General features: G+C 42.3%; 1 protein-coding gene across 1 annotated transcript in view; it reads right to left on the bottom strand.

The window, feature by feature from the left end:
• Window positions 1–15,935, bottom strand: part of abch1 (ATP-binding cassette, sub-family H, member 1) — a 34,557-nt gene extending 18,622 nt beyond the window's left edge. The window contains exons 1-6 of the mRNA XM_071516040.1: window positions 15,909–15,935; window positions 12,765–12,913; window positions 8,101–8,260; window positions 5,798–5,952; window positions 1,649–1,756; window positions 638–731 (exon numbers count right to left, since the gene is read on the bottom strand). Of these exons, the coding sequence (XP_071372141.1) occupies window positions 638–731; window positions 1,649–1,756; window positions 5,798–5,952; window positions 8,101–8,260; window positions 12,765–12,913; window positions 15,909–15,920 (678 nt within the window). The 5' untranslated portion in view covers window positions 15,921–15,935. The remainder of the gene's footprint in view (window positions 1–637; window positions 732–1,648; window positions 1,757–5,797; window positions 5,953–8,100; window positions 8,261–12,764; window positions 12,914–15,908) is intronic.
• Between the last annotated feature and the right edge of the window lie 3,062 nt (window positions 15,936–18,997).

An 18,997-nucleotide genomic window follows, 5' to 3' on the forward strand; every position in this document is an offset into this window, starting at 1 on the left:
ATTGAAATGACAGGTGTAAACATAGGCAATACGTTTATTAATTTCTGGGTTATTGTATTTATTGCCTCTGTTTATCTCTGTAAATTACTAAAAACCATTACTACCAATGTCACTGTTTAGTTAGATCTAGCTAGACACATCCTCTGTAAAGTCCTCTGAGACATGCTTGTGATAAAGGGCTATATAAATTTACGAACTTGACTTGACTTGACATATTCCTGCACATTGATTATACTTGTGATTCTGACCATGTACCAAGGGAACGAATTACACAAACAGAATATTTGTTGAACTTCATTTGCATTTTTTACAAGTGTCAGTAAAATGGAAAGTAGGCCTATACACACAAGAGCGTCCATTCAAACCCTATAGGAAGTTTTCCCCTCTCGCTTTCACTCTGGCTCAATTTGAGCCTTTGTCCTGACTGTCAAAACTAATAGAGAATACTCTGCTAACATGGTGACACAGAGAAAGGACCCATTGTTCCTCTCTGAGGAGACCTCATAGCTGCTCGCTCAGAAAGACTGATATGGATGTTTCTGACAGTGGCTCTATTCCTGTTTGTGTGTGTTTGTGTGTGTGTATTTATGCACAGTTGTCGTTGTGTGTGTATGTACATGCATATGAATTATCTCACCACATTGGCTTGCCTGGCCTCCTCTATGTAGTGTGTGGTGATGATGACAGAGACGTTTCCCGTCTTCACAATCTCCACCAGATGCTGCCAGATCCTAGAGAGAAGACAGAAGAAGAAACCAAACGAATGACAAAGCTCTTGACCCTAACAGAACTTACCAAAACTCACAGACTGTAAAAGCTTAGCTTTGCCAAGAACCATTAGCTTGCTAACTGGCACATTTGAGGCTTTGTGGTCCTATTACACAAGGGGATTAGAGCCAAATGCTCAAGGAAAATGCTTTCCAAAAAAGTTCTCTGACTTGTTCTTTTCTGGGAAGCCCTAGGGGATACAAATGCTTGTCTGAGAGAGTGTGTGTGTGTGTGTGTGTGTGTGTGTTTTGCAAGGGTTTTTTGTGGATGTGAACAACTGGTTTTGCAGAGTGCTACAACTGACCTTATTGGCCATTTTGAACTTGGGTCACACTTGCGGTGGGAAACTACCTGGAAGATTGACTTTATAAAGAACTAGTATTACTTAACATATTGTGACTTCAGATAGACCTAACATTTATCAATGTTCTTCAGATAGCTAGCTACCTAGGCTAGATTCCCGTAGCTAGCTATAGAGGACCAAACATTACCTTAAAATATGAACCTATTTCCCACCGGATTCATGAGATCCATTTGTTTCTAATATGTTTTTCAGTAGGGAATCTGAAATGATAAATGTTCGTCTCATTCCTGATGTTTGTATGATGTACATCTTGGTACACAACAGTGGGACAGAGCTGGGCTGGACTTCAGGGTAGAGTTTCCTACAACTGAGAGTGATGTAATTTCAAAATGGCCACCGTGGGAATAGAGATGATAGACATGCTGTACCATACCAAGAATAGCATATGAGCTGTACCCAAACATAGCAAAGGCCAGTTCTTCATTTTGAATGGGAACAAGACTGCATAGTGTGATGGTATGATGATGATGATGTGTGTATGTGTGTGTGTGTGTGTGTGTGTGTGTGTGTGCATACTTGGCCCTGAGCACCGGGTCAACTCCAACTGTTGGCTCATCCAGGATGAGTAGTTTTGGATTCTGAAGCAGAGCGGCTCCAAGAGACACCCTCCGTCTCTGACCTCCACTGTAACACACACACACACACGAGAGAAAGAGAGAGAGAGAGAGAGAGAGAGAGAGAGAGAGAGAGAGAGAGAGAGAGAGAGAGAGAGAGAGAAACAGAGAAAACAACAGAGTGAGCCCAAAGGCTACATAAGGGTGAATTTCCTGGGTTTCTAATGGTTTCTAAACTGATCCTCTCATCCTGCATGCCGCTCACTCCTCAGGTAGGAGGTGGGAGCCGAAAGCAACAGAGACAAAACCTGCAAGACAAACCTGCCTGACAACACCGAGGAACACAACAAGACCTGGGAGCGCGAGGAAGGGGCATTTTAATTTGACAAAAATAATACATATTTTCGACCACATTATCGCAAATTGGCCGATTGATCCTATGATTTATTGAAGGAGGGAGACAGAGAGAGAAAGAGGATGGGTATATGAGGCACATGATGTGTTTATTCATACCAGGAATATTTTCCATGTTATGAATGGTGAACGGTTTCAGCAGCGTATGTGCCCCAGTAACTCTGCCTTAAGGTTAGCTGTTAAAACTGGTGTGGAGGAGACGATGAGGAGCATGTTGTAAGATGGGTAACATGTTGCGTATATAACAAAGAGCATTCAACAGGCCTCTGACACAGCTTACGGTGGCTTGTAATTGACAAAAATAACAAATTCACACTTTCACAACAGCTAGTAAGCTAGCTAATTAGAGCAGATCTCCAGCAGAAGCCTCCGGTGCAGAGGTGATATATCCCCAAGCTAAATGCTGGAGTACTGGCTTAGTCGTTTGCTTTTTTTGGCTGGAGAACAAGGCTTTATAACCTTTGTATCTGAATTGTCTTGTGACTCTGGCTGCTCCCTCCTACCACCGCCCTTCATGGTTGAGTAGCTGAAAATGCGAGTAGGCGAGTAGGAAAGGGGGGTTGATGGGTGGAGGGTTTTAAATGCCAGAAATCTCACAATTGCACTTGGTGGAGTAACCGTTGAATCACTAGTATTGATCAACAACCCTCTCAAACCGCCACAGATATATTGTAGTCATTTTGTGATATGGGACAGTAAAAATTTTACTTATTGCACCTGTAACAATTATCTCTGTCTATCAAGCCCATAAGTTCAAAGCTCACACTTTTAGTTTAGATGGTGTTGCAAGCAGCTGTGAGGTAGATTCCCACCTGATTCCCAATAATGTCCCTACATACTGTACCTACTGTACTCTCAGTAGGTGGTTTGACTGTGTTCCTGCAAGGGAGTGGCAATAAAATTCACTAGATAGATGGTGGAATGAGTAAAAGGCATCAAGTATATTTTCCCTAAAGCAATATTTTTAATTCTAACACACGGCATTTTACTGCCAACTTCAAACAATGCTTCCTCAGCAGTTAGGCAAATGCATGCAGGAAAAACAACTAGGTCTAGAATTTCTGGTATAGCTGATATTACATTTTTACACCAGCTGATAACAAACAACACTCTTTTTATCTCATTCCTTATCTCACTCTTTATCAGCCATGCCTTTTACTCATTCCACCATCTATCATTGTCAGAAACTGTGAAAGCTTTAGCTCAGTTTGCTCTGGAAGAAAACCGGCCTCTTCCTGTTTTGTGCTGTAAAGCAATCCAGCGGATTTCCAGTGAAATCCGACCTTAGAGGCTGCTAAAGGCGACTGTAATTTTACTAATGTCTCAAAATGAGTGTGATTTATTTATGTTAAAATGCGACACGCAGCACCTTTAATTGAATGAACTGAAATTGACCCTGACCCCTTTGTGTCACTAACTATCAGTAGCAGTTCAGCGGGGGTTTGACACACAGGAATACGGACGATGGAGAGAAGTGAAATTTATTGCCACTCCCTTGCAGGAACACAGTCAAACCACCTACATACTGTACAGTCGGTACAGTATGTAGGGACATTATTGGGAATCAGGTGGGAATCTACCTCACAGCTGCTTGCAACACCATCTAAACCAAAAGTGTGAGCTTTGAACTTATGGGCCGGATCGGCAGAGATAAGCATTACAGGTGCAAGAAGTAAAATTGTGTTGTATTGTGTTATGGACGCTGGGTTTCCAAACTGACGGGAATGGGATTGTGTGTGTGCGCGCGTGCGTTAATTAAAGTGACCAAAGACACCGTTTTATAAATTACTTTATGAGTTGGCTGTATCCAAGGATTTATGGCTTCAATACACCACCAAACTGATGATCACATACTGGACCTCCTAATGTGTCCATGGGTCACTGACTGTGTTTCAATAAAGCCTGGGAAAGTGGAAAATGACCTACTGCTAATGAATTGTACACAAAGACATGTTGTCATTTCAGTCTCTGCAGTTAGCCACAGTATGATAGAGTAGACTAGATATTGAAGGGATCCCAATACACCATAGAACGGCTAGCAACCTCTTCACCGTGCTACTGTCCTATGGCTAATTTGAGCTTGCTGATTGCTAGCTGTGGTGCCAATGGTGGAAAATATAACAATGCTAGAGCCCAAATGGCTGCTGATGGACAATTTTGCCCAAAGGCTCGGCTGCAGCTAAAGGGATTCACGCCCAAAGGGATTATCACAGAAAATGACTGAACTTCTGGCAACTGGTTTCTAAAACTGCTTGTGGTGATGTGAGAGAGAGAGAGAGCGAGACAAAGAAACAGAGAAAGCAATAGAGTGAGCCCAAAGGCTATATAAGGGTGAATTTCCCAGGTTTCTAATGGTTTCTAAACTGATCCTCTCATCCTGCATGCCGCTCACTCCTCAGGTAGGAGGTGGGAGCCGAAAGCAACTGAGACAAAACCTGCAAGACGAACCTGCCTGACAACACCGAGGAACACAACAAGGCCTGGGAGCGCGAGGAAGGGGCATTTTAATTTTTCGACCACATTATTGCAAATTGGCCGATTGATCCTATGATTTATTGAAGACAAAGGGAGAGAGAGAGAGAGAGACAGAGAGAGAGAGAGAGAGCTAGAGAAAGCACTAGGAAGAGAGGATGGGTATACGAGGCACATGATGTGTTTATTCATACCAGGAATATTTTGCATGTTATGAATGGTAAACGGTTTCATCAGCGTACATGCCCCAGTAACTCCGCCTTAAGGTTAGCTGTTAAAACTGGTGTGGAGGAGACGATGAGGAGCATGTTGTAAGATGGGTAACATGTTGCATAACAAACAGCATTCAAGGTCTGAAAAACAGCTTCATAGCATTCATTTTTTATCGCTAACCTCAGGTGAAACTGCCAGGAAGACTTTTATTCAGACGTTTTAACGCATTAACTTGATGTTATGTTAAACTGCTATGCCACAAATAACATAAACAGTAGCCTACATGAACATGAATTACTCCTAATGAAAGCTGACTTGAGGGTCCTCATTGGGAACAGAAGGGTCTTTGTAAGCGATTGGGGACGCGCTCCACAGGGCTAACGAGCTGAGGCTAACAGAAAGGCCGATTACTATTCCCCGTATAATTCCCTGAGTTCCAATGTGGACGTGGCGGCAGCGGCAATTCCTCTAATGTGCGCTAGAGGCAGACTCCAAACCCGGCCCAACTCCATGCAAGTCAATGGGACCACAACCCAACTTCTGCTAAAAATATAGTCAATAAATCTTGTTTTCCACAAGGCTTCAGTAGTAATTTCACTTCTTCTAATGTGGTGTCCTTATGGCGATTTTCCAAATAATTGTGTCATTAACAGGATATAATAGATTCTTTCCTAGTGATTGACAGGTCGCCAATTATGGACCAATAGGCCACGTTCCCAATGGTGGGTTCTGGCGCCACAAAATGTCAACTGGCCGGCGACTGTAAACACAATCTCCAGGCTTCAAAATGGCCCTTCAGAAACCTAGGGATGACATCACACTCACTACGTCCATCTTTTTTTACAGTCTGTAAAAAGTGTAGCGCACAATGAAGTGGACCTAAATAATGACCACATCACCGCCCAAATGTTCTCCAATAACTAAACATTTTGGAAAATCAGCACAGTTCAGAATCACTCATCCTTTCGGTGAGGTCACCCACAGGTTTGGATGTTTAGCGCGGTCGTGTTACCTGAGATTTCGGACCAGGCTCTGCTTCTGCGGTAGATCCAGGAAGTCGACGAGGAAGTTCATGCGCGCCTGGGTGTCCTTGGACGTCAGGCCGTGGATGCGGCCGAAGAAGGTGAGGGTGTCGCTGATGGTGAACTCGTTGTACAACGCCAGATCCTACGCAACACAAGGGGCAACCAGGTTTCTCTTAGCTGTGTTGAGATAAAGGGCGGTGAGTGTGGATGAAAGGTTTTATTCTGTTCCAACACAAATACATTTGATGAACTGTTGTGCGGTCTCGAGGATCTCAGTCACAATCTGGTTAGTACTTTCCCATTTCTGTTCCTAATATTATCCTCTATCTTATGACATGTTTTCCATTTTCCCTTTATGGATAATTTGATTAAATAATTTGATTGATTTGATGAAATTATTAGTCTCTGATAGGGAAATTCCTAGTGTCACCCACAGCACAACATCACAGAAACTTTAAAATACAAGTAAAGCACAGTTGGCCTCCAGCACAGTGTAGCCCAAGACAGACATGACACACCATGTGTAATGTTTCAACCTAAGATAAGCAGACTTAAAGGGCAAGTCAGATAATATCTATACTGCTTGGCTCTTGATCTTGCTGATCTGTATCTACTGCCTTTTGAGTGCTCACATAAGCCTAGGTCATTTTGACTTTTATGTAATTTTATTGTATTATTGCCCATGTGCAGTTTCTTGGCCAGGTTTCTTGAAAAAGAGACTTTTAATCTCTGATGATTAAGGGATTAGTCTGCTAACCCCTTAGCTGCAACAACAACAATAAATCAATAAATTGCATATATTATACATGATCAGTCTGTACCTGTCTGTTACCCCTATGTGTACATGCCTAAATCCCCCTGTTTGCCTGTAATCTGCTTTTCAGGACATTTTGGTGTGTAAACCATTTTCTGTGGGCGGAGCCTGTGGTGAGCTGGGTGTGGCTATCAAGGTGAAGCTAGTAGCCACAGTTTAGGGAAGTTATAGCAACAACAACAAGGGAGGAAAGCAGTAAGAAAAGAAAGTACAGTGAAGCTAAACATGTGGCAGGCAAGACCGGTTGAAAAAAACACAGTGAACATCAGCATCGCTCTCCCACTGTGGAAACATCTGGAAGAGACAAAAGAGTTGAGGAACAATGCAGAGCTAGCTTGTTAACTGCTAGATAAGAACGATGCTAGCTAGTCTGCTACGGTTTCTACAGTGATGTAATGTGATGTGATACAGCTTTGAATACGGTAGGATGTGAGAAAAGGAGAAAATCCTCAAATAATCCAATTCATAGTCAAGAGTCTATAAAAGTCAGGATGCAGCATTTCTCTGCATTGCGACATCAGATAACAAGCCAAGGGCGCCACAGCTGCACATCAGTTGCACTCTGGAAACAGGTGAGGTGTCGCGTTACAGGCTTCCTCCTCGCTGGGTCACAAACCACTTCCTGCTGGGTCGAATGTGACGCTTGGGGTTACGCATGGGGGATAAGCCATGTGTGCTATCAGCTTCATCTGACATCCAATCTGACAGTAATGTGAGACAGCCAGGTACAGGGCACCGACTTCAAGACAGGCCACTGAGCAAGGCATTTAACCCCACATTTCTACAATAAACAGAAAACTAGCATTATGATGGGCAGCTCCTTAATGTGAATGTGTGCAAGTATATGAATGTGAAGCAGGGAATTTGCTGAAAAATAGCATGCATGTTCAGCAGACCTTCCCTGGATAAGCAGCTGGACTTTGTGCTAACAGAGAGTTGCGAGGCATTTGAAAGGGTTATCTGCAGGTTTCAGAAAGCAACATTTAAGACTTTTTAGTACCAATATAATGATACATAGAATTTAATTTTAGACCATTATAGACCAAAAGCCAAAACAAAGAAACAAAGCTGGCAAAACCAGACTAGTACTTCTGACTGAACATAGTCAATTGATGTCCTGAAGCTATTCCAATTGTGTCGAGTAAAGCAGATACAATGAAGAAAATATGTTTTGCTTTTTGTGCTAGTAACCCAGTTCTGTATTAGTCTAAGAGGAAGACATCTAATAACTGTATTTTAGACATTTTTAAGGCCTTAAGTTTAGATTTTTTTAAGACGTTTTCAGATGTTTTAAGGATCTGTGGATATCCTGTTTGAGCACATACACATATATTGCAATGGATACGTTTTCACTTTGAACCAAACAAGAGCAGGACAGAATACATTGTATGATATACATGTGATAAACACATGAGTTTGCATGTGCTTTTATGTACAGTATCTATATGAAAATGAGTGTTAAACTGTGTTGTTTACCTGTGGCATGTAGCCCACCATCTTCCCTGGGACCTCATGACCAGGAAATGCAGGTGGCTTCCCCAGCACACTGATGTGGCCCCGCGAGATCTTCAGAGTTCCCACAATGCATTTCAACAGTGTGGTCTTCCCGCATCCGCTAGGACCCAATAGACCATAACTGCAAAAAAGAGTTCAAAGCATTTTAGGTGAAACTAGAAGCCACTCTGTACAGCACAAACCTTCGCCAACGCTGAACAATTCTCCAACTTGCAAAGCTGAAGCCTCCTTAACAGTTTATGTTTTGTTTATCGTTTGTCTTCCACTTGAAAGTCCCACATGACGGACTTTCCCACCAGCACACGAACGCAGCATAATAGTTCTGGTTAAAAAACAATAATTGTCTAATGGTGGAACTACCCAGATCCAGATCACCACCAAAATCTAATCAACTGATCCTTGGGCCAAAGGCGATCTGTCCACTAATTTTCAGCCACTTCCTTTTTTCTTACTTACTTCCTTTTTATTTACTTACTTGAGATATCTTGCTATCAAACAGAGAGACAGACAGACAGACAGAAGTAATAAAAACATAAATGAGATATGAGAGATAAAAAAGTTATATACCCTATCTGTGACCTTTGGCAACCATAAGAGATGAGTGATGTTTTCAAACCTTATTACATTACTGTGAGACCATAAACTGGATTATTTTGTAAATTTATAGTTACAGACAGTAGATTTTTGTGTACTTTCAGGTGATTCAAGTCTTACACTGTTTAACACATGGTTTAGCCTCTTCAGTCATCAAGCAACCAAACTGAATGGAAACTAGTGGACCATGTTAAAGAAAGTGCAGCCTGAAACCTGAAATGGACACTCCATCTCCGCACAGTTTACAACTTTTCATAATAAACAGCCAAATAGAATAAAGGCTTTTTAAAACTATTTTGAATCCTGGATCTATTTTTTCCTCAAGACTACACCCGACCCCGCTATCTTTAACATCAGAGGCTGAGAAGCTTCCTGCCTCTCTATCTGTTCTTCAAGATCGTCCATCTGCACAGATAGAAAGGCAATGACAGTGTAAGTGCTGAGAAATAACCAGATGACAACGGTAGATAAATCCACAACTGACAGTTTGGAGGCCGTCTGACAGAGTCGTATGCCAGCGCTTCACGTTACAGCACCCTGTCAAAACAAAATAACTATTGCTGACATTATATGATGATGTTCATGAAAATCTGTTAGGAAAGAAAACATTTTCTACCTTTTCTCCCCGGTTCTATTTCTTAGCCACACGCTTCACACAAGGTCATTCTGGGACACGGGAATAATCTGTAAATCTCTTATCAGCCCACCTTGGTTTTGGCCCACTGACTCCTTACTGTGGTTTGTAATTTTAGTGACCTACAGCAGGAATTAAAAGAAAAATCCACCCTCAGATACTCTTATGCTGTTATACTCTATATCATCAATCTGTGAAGTTGCATTCCAGGAGTTATTTTGTGATGAAGGGTTGTAATTTACTTTTTCCCTCAACCTGCCTTGTCTACTTCTACATTACATACATTTACATTTACTATACTTACATTTCTCAGAATGCCTTTTGACAAACCCCAGAGAACAGGCCTGAACTTGTTGCTTTCGGTGAGTAATAGAAATATAGCTAGACAGCCAACTAGTTTGGGAACATTGCAGTGTGATCTCAGCCGCCCAGCACAGCATGCCCTATGGCTGCAGTGCATTCTGGTCTATTGAGGCTTCTGTCAGTGGAGAAATTGGTCTCTCTCTTGTATGCTGAACACTGATGAGTCCAGCAAGAAAACCTGATGTTTACCGTTGATGTTCTACTGTAAGATGTCAAGTCATCTACGTTTGGCCTGTTATCCACGGGAATAACAAAAATAGACCAAATACACAAAATTGACCCAGAAAATCCTCTGTTGCACTCAATGCTGTGGATAAGATACCGAAACTGTCACATAAAATGCCTGTCAAGTTTGCATTTAAAACTCAAAAACACTACAAACACAAATTCAATTCACCATAACCCCTAACTACCGCTTGACATGAACCTGTTAGCTGGCATTTAACATTCAACACAGTAATCCCACTGGGTAAAAAATCTACACAGTCACCATAAGAGTGAGTCTCTAATGATGCAAGGCTCATTTAAAATGTTCTGGGGAATATGTGAGAGAGGCCCTTGGGGGAAATATCACACAGAAGGTGACAGCTGGAGAGAGATGCCGGCACCTTGATGATTTATCGATTTATAAGATGTTCATTAAGACACGGGGAGAAGTGGCACACATGTGGTAGGATGAGAAATAGCGAAAGGACGGAAATGTAAGATATGGGGGTTTGTCTGAGTGCAAGTAGGTGAAAGAGAAGAGATTACAGTATTAGGGGGTATGAAGTGACAAAGCAATCGGAGAGAATAACGGGGGCAGAGAGGAGAGAATGAGAGAAATGCAGAGAGACATCCAACATCCAAAAATAGAGGGAGAGTAGTCATAAAGTCACCCGGTGAGTTTAGCACCACAAAGTGTGAGGGTGTGTATGTGTGTGTGAGAGAGAGAGATCAACAGAGAGATAAAGAGAGACGGTGGCATCATAGCGTGCTCATAACTAAACGTTTGTTACTTTCATACCATACTGCTGGTTGTTTGTAATGTGGGTGATCTAGGAGTTGAAGCGTATTCTACTGTTTCACTCATCCTTAGTCGCTTTGCATGGGAGCATCAGCCAAACACCTCAAATGTAAAAACATGTAAAGCAGCTTCTCTCTCAAGCAGAGCTGAAACGATTAGTCAATCAACAGAAAATTAAACTATTATAATTTTGATAATCGATGAATCGTTTCAGTCATTTATCGAGTAAAAATACCAAACATTTGCTGGTTACAGATTTGCTGCTTCTCTCTGTTTCATATCATAATCAAATGAATACTTTGGGGTTTTGCTGCCGGTAAGACATTTTAAGACTCACTTTGGGCTCTGGGAACTTCTGATGGGCATTAGTCATTATTTTTGTCATTTTATAGACAAATGACTAATCGAGTAATGGAAAATAATCGTTAGTTGCAGCCCTAGTCTCAAGGTTTTTTTTCTTTCCCGAACTTCCTCATGTCTTTTGCCTCTCTCACCCTAGACCAGAGCCTGCAGGTATGTGTAACCACAGTGGATGGGCAAAGTGCTACTGTGCATAAACCCTGTCTACTCGAGCTGTGTGTCAGTACAGTCAGTACAAATCAGATGGACTGCAGGGGACCACAGAGAACCATGGGAAAAACAGAGGCTGTGCAGTCACGACTTTAAATTCTTCAGGGAACTTAAAGCTGCACAAGGCAAGAATTATAAGAAATACGCAAAATATAATAGTCTAAATCACAAAGCTGGGCTGCAGCCGAGAAGAGCGTCTCATCATGCCAAACTGAGATTCGCCCTGATTGCCCAAATTAGATTCTGGTATCAGCTATGGTCACTGGCGGGAAATCTCTGCGCAGAGGAAGAGACGAATCGAAACTTAACAGCGAAATACAAAACTGTCTCCTGAGCAGCAGTGAGCGAGCGCTCCGTCCAGAGAAAACTGGACTCAAAAACGATAGCTGAACTTTTTCACCACCTCCACCCAATTAGACACTAAGAAGAAGACATTTACGTCCAGGGAGTGTGCAGTTCACTTAAATCACGTTACATGATTTCTGGGTAATGAAGTCCTCAGCATTCAAACGGGTTCCTCTCGCTGCCATTTGGGGCCGCGAAGCTGCCTGGTGCCAAACAGAGTAGATCTACTTAAGATAAACTTGATAGTCCTCACTGGAAATGGACATTTTGGCAACTGCATCAGTTAGTAAATAAATGACAAAAGAGCGGATGAGCAGACCGGTTCCAACCAGCATCCAGGTGCTGACCCCCCCTGGGAATGCCAGACATATTTGCATGATGACATGCAAACGTGGCTGGCAAATTTGCGTTTGTGACTTATCTGTCAATAAACACAGATAGATAGATAGATAGATAGATAGATAGATAGATAGATAGATAGATGCAGATAGATAGATAGATAGATAGACAGACAGACAAACAGATAAATAGATAGATGCAGATAGATAGATAGATAGACAGACAGACAGACAGACAGACAGACAAACAGATAAATAGATAGATGCAGATAGATAGATAGATAGACAGACAGACAGATAGATAAATAGATAGATAAATAGATAGATAGATAGATAGATAGATAGATAGATAGATAGACAGACAGACAGACAGATAGATAAATAGATAGATAGATAGATAGATATAGATAGATAGATAGATAGATAGACAGACAGACAGACAGACAGACAGACAGACAGATAGATAAATAGATAGATAGATAGATAGATAGATAGATGCAGATGATAGATAGATAGATGCAGATAGATAGATAGATAGATAGATATGGAATTACAAGGTTTTCACATCATGATGGTTTTTAGTATATTAAATGCAGGAAGAGATAAAGTATAGACAGATAATTGATTATTAGAGCTTCACCGTCTCTTTTGAAACAGGTTTTAGTATTGATTAGATACAGTTGATGCAGTAGATAAACACACACTTTATTGATAACCAGGGAGAAAATGGGGAAGAGAGTGTACGACATGACTACAATCACAGCAGTCCACTCACATGTGTCCCTGTGGCACGGTCAGGTTGAGGTTGCTGAGGACCTTCAGCTTGCCGTAGGACCGGCACACGTCTCTGCACCGGATCGCCGATCCCTCCGGCCCCGGAGACGGAGGAGCCTCCAGGTCGGCCTTCATGTTCCCCTCCTTCAGCTGGGAGAGAGGAAGACACTTTGTAGTGAGGCAATAAGAATCTGAATCACTTTAATCACTGTGGAGAATATATGGACAGGAATTTGTCTTTTAAGCAGATAAATATTTTGACTTTTGACTTTTAACCTTTTGAGTTTCACAATGTAATTAAGGTCACGTAACTGATGATTACAACTGATGAGTTCATGGAAACACTGTATACATGTATGTTGTATGCACTTGTTTCTCTTGCAGTACTATAAGTCCCAGCCTCAGTTTGAACTAAGAAGACAGTTACTGTATTATTTGTGATTATTGAGACAAATTTCCCTCCATACTGTACAATGTCTGAGACTTTTAATAACTCATGGCACAGTGTACATGTCTTTAACGTAATGTATATCCTGGCCCAAGGCTAAAAGCATCATCACATACACACTTTGCTTCTTCTATTTCTGTATAAATTGTATTTTAATTGTACATTTGTTTGTTACCTCCGCCAAGGAGGTTATGTTTTCTGTGCCGTTTGTCTGTTTGTTTGTCTGTTAGCAGGATTATGGAAAAACTACTGGCCGATTTTCATGAAACTTCGTGGAAGGGTGTAGCGTGGGCCAAGGAAGAACCCATTAAATTTTGGAGCGGATCCGGATCCGACTCACAAACAAGCAATACTAGCACGAACCTTGGCGGAGGTCTGCGCTCTCCGAGTGCCCTTCTAGTTTTTCACTTTAAAATCAAGGATTATAATATTATTTTAACTCTGTCAACAAACCAGCCACAACTTTGTGACATTTGACAATATTTAAGAAATAAAATCACGAACTTCACAAATAAAACGTTATGACTTTTCCACAACGTTTCTCCCTTTCATCTCTTTTCAAAACTTCTCCAGGCCTGGAAAATACTATTTTAACATTCCGTGACTTTTCCAGGTATTCCAGGAGTGTGGGAACCCTGTGCATTCAATATTCACTATTCAAAGGCTCAGTGCATTCAAGCAGTAAAACACACTTTACCATACAGAGGGAAGGTAATAACACCTTTGCACTTTGCACATTTCAAAAGCAGTGAGGGAGAAGGCTTTTGGCCCACTGCCCAGGGTAAAAACTTTGGCCAAAGTCTTTCTGGAAGAGTCAAAGTAAAAGATCTTTATTTCAAACTGTCATTCAACAATTGCTTACTTACTAAACAGCAAAAGGACACTGATAACTTTAGTTTTTTTTCTGCACATAAGTTTGTAGTTTCAGCAGGAAGTGTCGGTGGTCCAAAAAAGCTTTACTGTGTGAATCTGAAAGAAAGTGCAGCTCCTTTCTACTTAGTAAACCAGTCACCAAACCACTCAGTGTCTGTTGAAGAGAATCCAAACAGGGCCTTTTTCCATTTGGCCCCAAAAATCTTACATGAATCGGGTTTCTGACACAATAACATGTCAGCAGCAGCAGTTTTTTCTTCCCTCAAACTCATATTCCTTGCAGTTTGTGTACGCCTTGCCAAGCAACAGCAGACAAAGTATTTGGGTCGTAAAACAATCCTTTGCCCAGTAATCTCTAATCCCAGCCTTCTTTCACGGGTTTCCCCCTGTTCACCCTCTCCAACTCCCTCTCTTAATCCAGCATCTCTCATTTTCCACTGTGGAGATTAGGGGGGGAAAGCAGAGCGTAATCTGACGCATTTGGTTGGCCTCACCTTTGACACTATAACCTGCATCTGCAATGATATATCACCACCAAAAACAAATCTCAACGCCTTTGGTATGAATTAGCTACTATCCTAACATCTGTCTCTTATCCTAATATTTGCCTGTGCAGGACGTTCCCCAGTGGCAGTTATGACAATTTTAGACAACAATCTTATCTTTGTTTATTCTCAGTTCACTTCAATCACATTTTACCAGTGACAGAGAAAATATCAGCTAAAGATAAAGCTTGAAAAAAAGATAACAGAGAGCCAGAGAGCAGCAGCCGAACCAAAAAACTCACCTGGAGAGATGATTTAGACAAGAGGAGAGAAGAGAGAGGGATGGAGAGCAGCAACGGTTGTGAAGCCTGTGCGTGTGTCTGCGAGTGTGAAAACAAGACCAGCTGACAAAAACATTTCTACAATGCAAGCGAAGTGGAAGAACAGGTTCAGTCCCTGCCCGGGTTTGTAGAGAGCGGATACCCTGCTGACCCGCCCCTTCTGCAGGTTCAGGGTGGCATTACAGGACTACAGCCTATACCTCCACAATATGATCATCATATTACCCCAGAGGAAGAATACATTCAGGGGAATTCGGGGGGGGGGGAACAGTGGGACTCTGCAGGCTATTCTGAGTCGACTCTTCCCCCCCTGCAGAAAACAGCTGAAACGAGCAACTCGGCTCTTTTCATTCATACCTACTCTACCGATCGAGGAGAATTTCCTACCTCTGCTGCCAAGTCGCCAACTCGCGTCACCGTCGACACCAGCTAGGAGGAAAAACTGGGGGTTTGACAGACAGGCGCGCGCTCAGATCTTCAGCCGAGTGTAACACATCCAGGAACTGCGGTGTTAAAGAGTTGCCATTGCTATTTGCTATTTGCTATTTTTAAGCCTCGGCAGCCTACATCCACCGACCAGCTGCTGCACTCTCACTTCTCGCTTTCATAGCAACGCGTCACACGGCACGGTGTGTGTGTGTGTGTGTGTTTGTGTGTGTGTGTGTGTGCGTGCGTGCGTGCGCGCTGCAGTGCGGTGCATGGCCAAACGCGCACCCTCCCGCCCTCCCTTTCTGTTGTCAAAACGACACGGCTCATCCTCTTCGCCCCTTCTCAACCTAAACACATCTACATTTTGTGCCACGATGAAGAAATAAAAAAAAATCGTTCGCCTCTGTCGTTTTTGCCTCTGCTGCTGTGGATGCAATGAGCTATTCTCCTCTCGGGTTGCAGCAGCTCGGGGTTGGGGGGGGGGGGGGGGCTGGAAAGGCCGGGCAGGACATCCCTCATCCCTGAATACGTAATCGCAAAGAAAGCATCCTAAAAAAAAATCGTCTTACCCGCTCCTCCATCTCGGTGCAGTCTGGAGGTCCGGTCGTCGCAGCATCCGTGCCGGCATCCTCCGCGGCGGCCATGGCTGCAGGGAGGCGGAGAGGAGAGAGGAGAGGAGAGGAGGAGGAGAGGAGGAGGAGAGGAGAGGAGAGCCGGCGGGCCGGGCCGCTGCAGCGCTCAGTGCGGTGCGGAGAGAGATGCGCTGCGTGTGTGCGGCGCTCTGGATGCTGAAGCTCACGCAATCCAGACCAGTGATTCACTTAGAAATTAGTACGGGTCGATTATCTTTATCTGTTCACCTGTGTAACTCTGGGTTATTGCCAATTCAGGACAGAGAGTGCATGCGGTAAGAGCTGTGGTGGCTGCAGACCACACTAACCTGTAGCTGTACAGGGGCTGTAGTCTCACACTGCAAAAAATATCCATCTTAACAAGTCATAGCCTATAACCTAGTATTGAGGTAAAGACAAATAAATGAAATTCTAATTTGTTCCGATTCTAATTTAAATCTAAATGAAGTGAAACACTGCCAAAGTGGTGAGATAATGCCACTTGTTTCCAGTGGTTTCAACCATTTTTCGTGTCATTGTCTTGATAATGGAGTGATCTGTGACCTTGTTTCATGACATTGTTTCTAGTAAAATCCTCAAGCAAGTAAAACTGGGTTGGAAACAAGTGGAATTATCTCAGCCCACTGGCAAAAATGTTGCTGAACGATTTTTGAATATGAGACTGAATGGATTGTTATGATGGGTATTTTTTGCAGTGTATAACTAACCTGCCTGGAAGAGTGAGTCCACCGAGTGACTGATAGCCTGTAGCCCTATCATTTAGCACGGGGCTTCACCTTCAGTATTATGTGTCTGTTGTTAGGAGTCTTGCTCGATTGCATTTCATTCATCAGCAGCTGACAAAAACCTATATGAGACGCCACACTAAGATGCATTAGGCTCATTCATCTGGGAAAATAAAAAACTTTCCACAGTTTTCACCGTTTATTTCCTTTACAATATTCAACAAAATTCTATAAAGAAGAATTATGGACAGGTAATGTGAAAATATATGAAAATGTTTCAGCTCATGTTGTAGTTCCCACAGAAACCACAAGATGGAAGCACAAAACAAGTCAGGCCTGCTCTCCACTAATCACTGTACTGCATAACTTCAGTTACAGATAGCAAAGATTAATTATCAATGATCAATGTTATACCTCTATATATATTTAATATTAACCTCTAGTGCAATGAAACTAACCTAACTGAAACTGATTAAAATTTAGATGAAAAATGACACACCAAATTAAGATGTAAAATTACAACTTCCTTTAGCAAGGCCTTCCAAACGCCGGTGAAGTTAGAAGTTTGCCCGGCTGCACAAAAACTCTTAGTTAAGTTTTAGGTCTCTTTAAGGTTCACCTTAAACTCAAGTGAGCTGCACAACAAAACCCACTAATCTCCCCCCTCAGGGAATATCCTTAAATAAATCTGCAGATAAGGAAAGATAGGCTACTAGTCATCCTTATATTATTGCTGATGGAATGCACTTCCTTTCCTTAAATGTTAAGGGGCCTCCCGTGGTCTCTTAAGTATTTGTGCCATGTTTTAGCTTGCTATTATTTTGAAATTTATTAGTCAAAGAAAATTATGTTTTATGTAACGTTAGGCTTCAGGCTGGCTATCCAGATAGACAAATATGCTTCCAGCGTTCTTGTTGGCAAGACTTAAATCCACCAAGCTAACGTTAGCAGTTTGTTCGATGCATTCCCCCATTAGCTAGCTTACAGCCAGTCCGTTTCTAGTACACAAAAATGATTCATAGTCTGCATGAAATAAGCATCTATGACATGGTTTGGTGCCACAACAATTTAAACTTTGATGAAATTGCAAGGGGAGTTGTGAGTTTTGTAGATGTTTTAAAATAATATCGATCTCTGCCGAGCCTCTACAGATCGCGCAGAGCTGTTGCCATGGTAACAAGGGACTCAACTGCATTGTTACAGCTGAAACTACAGAAAGACTAAATACAAGCCCTTAGCTGAGGAGATCATTTAGGGGCTTCATGCAACACTCCTAAAGAAACCCCTGGACCCAGAGAATTATTTGCCTAAAGGGATAAACTTAAGTTTGACACCTAAGGTTTTTCATGCAACTGGGCTCTCAGATACTCACCGGTTGATACGCCTTAAAACGTCAAAATCGCCTGTCTTTGATGGCTCAAACTTCATTGAGCTACAGCTACTGCTACTACGCTGATGACGCTGACGTGACGGCGTCATCAGCGTGGTAATGCGACTCACTAGCGTTACTTGACTGACTGACTGACTGCCTGACCTGAATTTGGCTCCTCGGCTGCACCTGGGGAAAAGGGTTTGTGTTCAGGTGACAGGTCACACCATCCAACAACAATTCCCTGGTTTTAAAGTGATCAGAGAAAGATCATAATACAATTAACACAATAGGAAACATTCACTCAAAAATTAAGTTTTGTGATGCTTTTTGTTGCCCCTTTCCTCCATAACGACACCTAGCAGTCCAGTCAGTCTGTTGGTGTTTGGGCTTCTTTGCACCTCTCTCCACCTGGGAAGACTAGCTGAGTCTCTAGTTCCTCATCATGTGTCTCTCTGGACCTCGTCTGGTTTCTGGGGGTTCTGAGTTTGTCAGAGTGCTGCAGATGAGGCTGCAGTCTCCTTTTTCCTGCAGGTGTTTCAGAGCGTGGACCCAATTTTCCCATTATTTTCCATCATACAAATAGAGCTAGTTATGTTTTGCTCTCCATCTTTAGGACCCATGTAAATTCAAAAAGTCAACCCCAAAAGCACCCAGAGTTATAGTAGAAAATCATAATCAAAAGCCACACAATACAAGAGACAGGACTTTATATTCAAAATCATCATTTTGAGAAAACAAAGCGTAGAACGGCCCAAATAAACACACACAAGCCTTAAAATTTAAGCCAAGACTCCCAGCTTGCTGCCTGTTTAGAGGTGTTAGAGCAACAGAGAATAAAACCAAAAAATGATTCAGGCTGTTCAAAAATAATCAACACAAATATGCAGAAACAGACATTCAGCCGTTGTACTATTGAATTCAGGGATGAG

This window comes from Centroberyx affinis, unplaced genomic scaffold, assembly GCF_046629955.1.
Source record: "Centroberyx affinis isolate AG114_WGS23_722 - 3 ecotype Tasmania unplaced genomic scaffold, CSIRO-AGI_Caff_v1 ptg000391l_1, whole genome shotgun sequence".
NCBI classification, from domain to species: Eukaryota; Metazoa; Chordata; class Actinopteri; order Beryciformes; family Berycidae; genus Centroberyx; species Centroberyx affinis.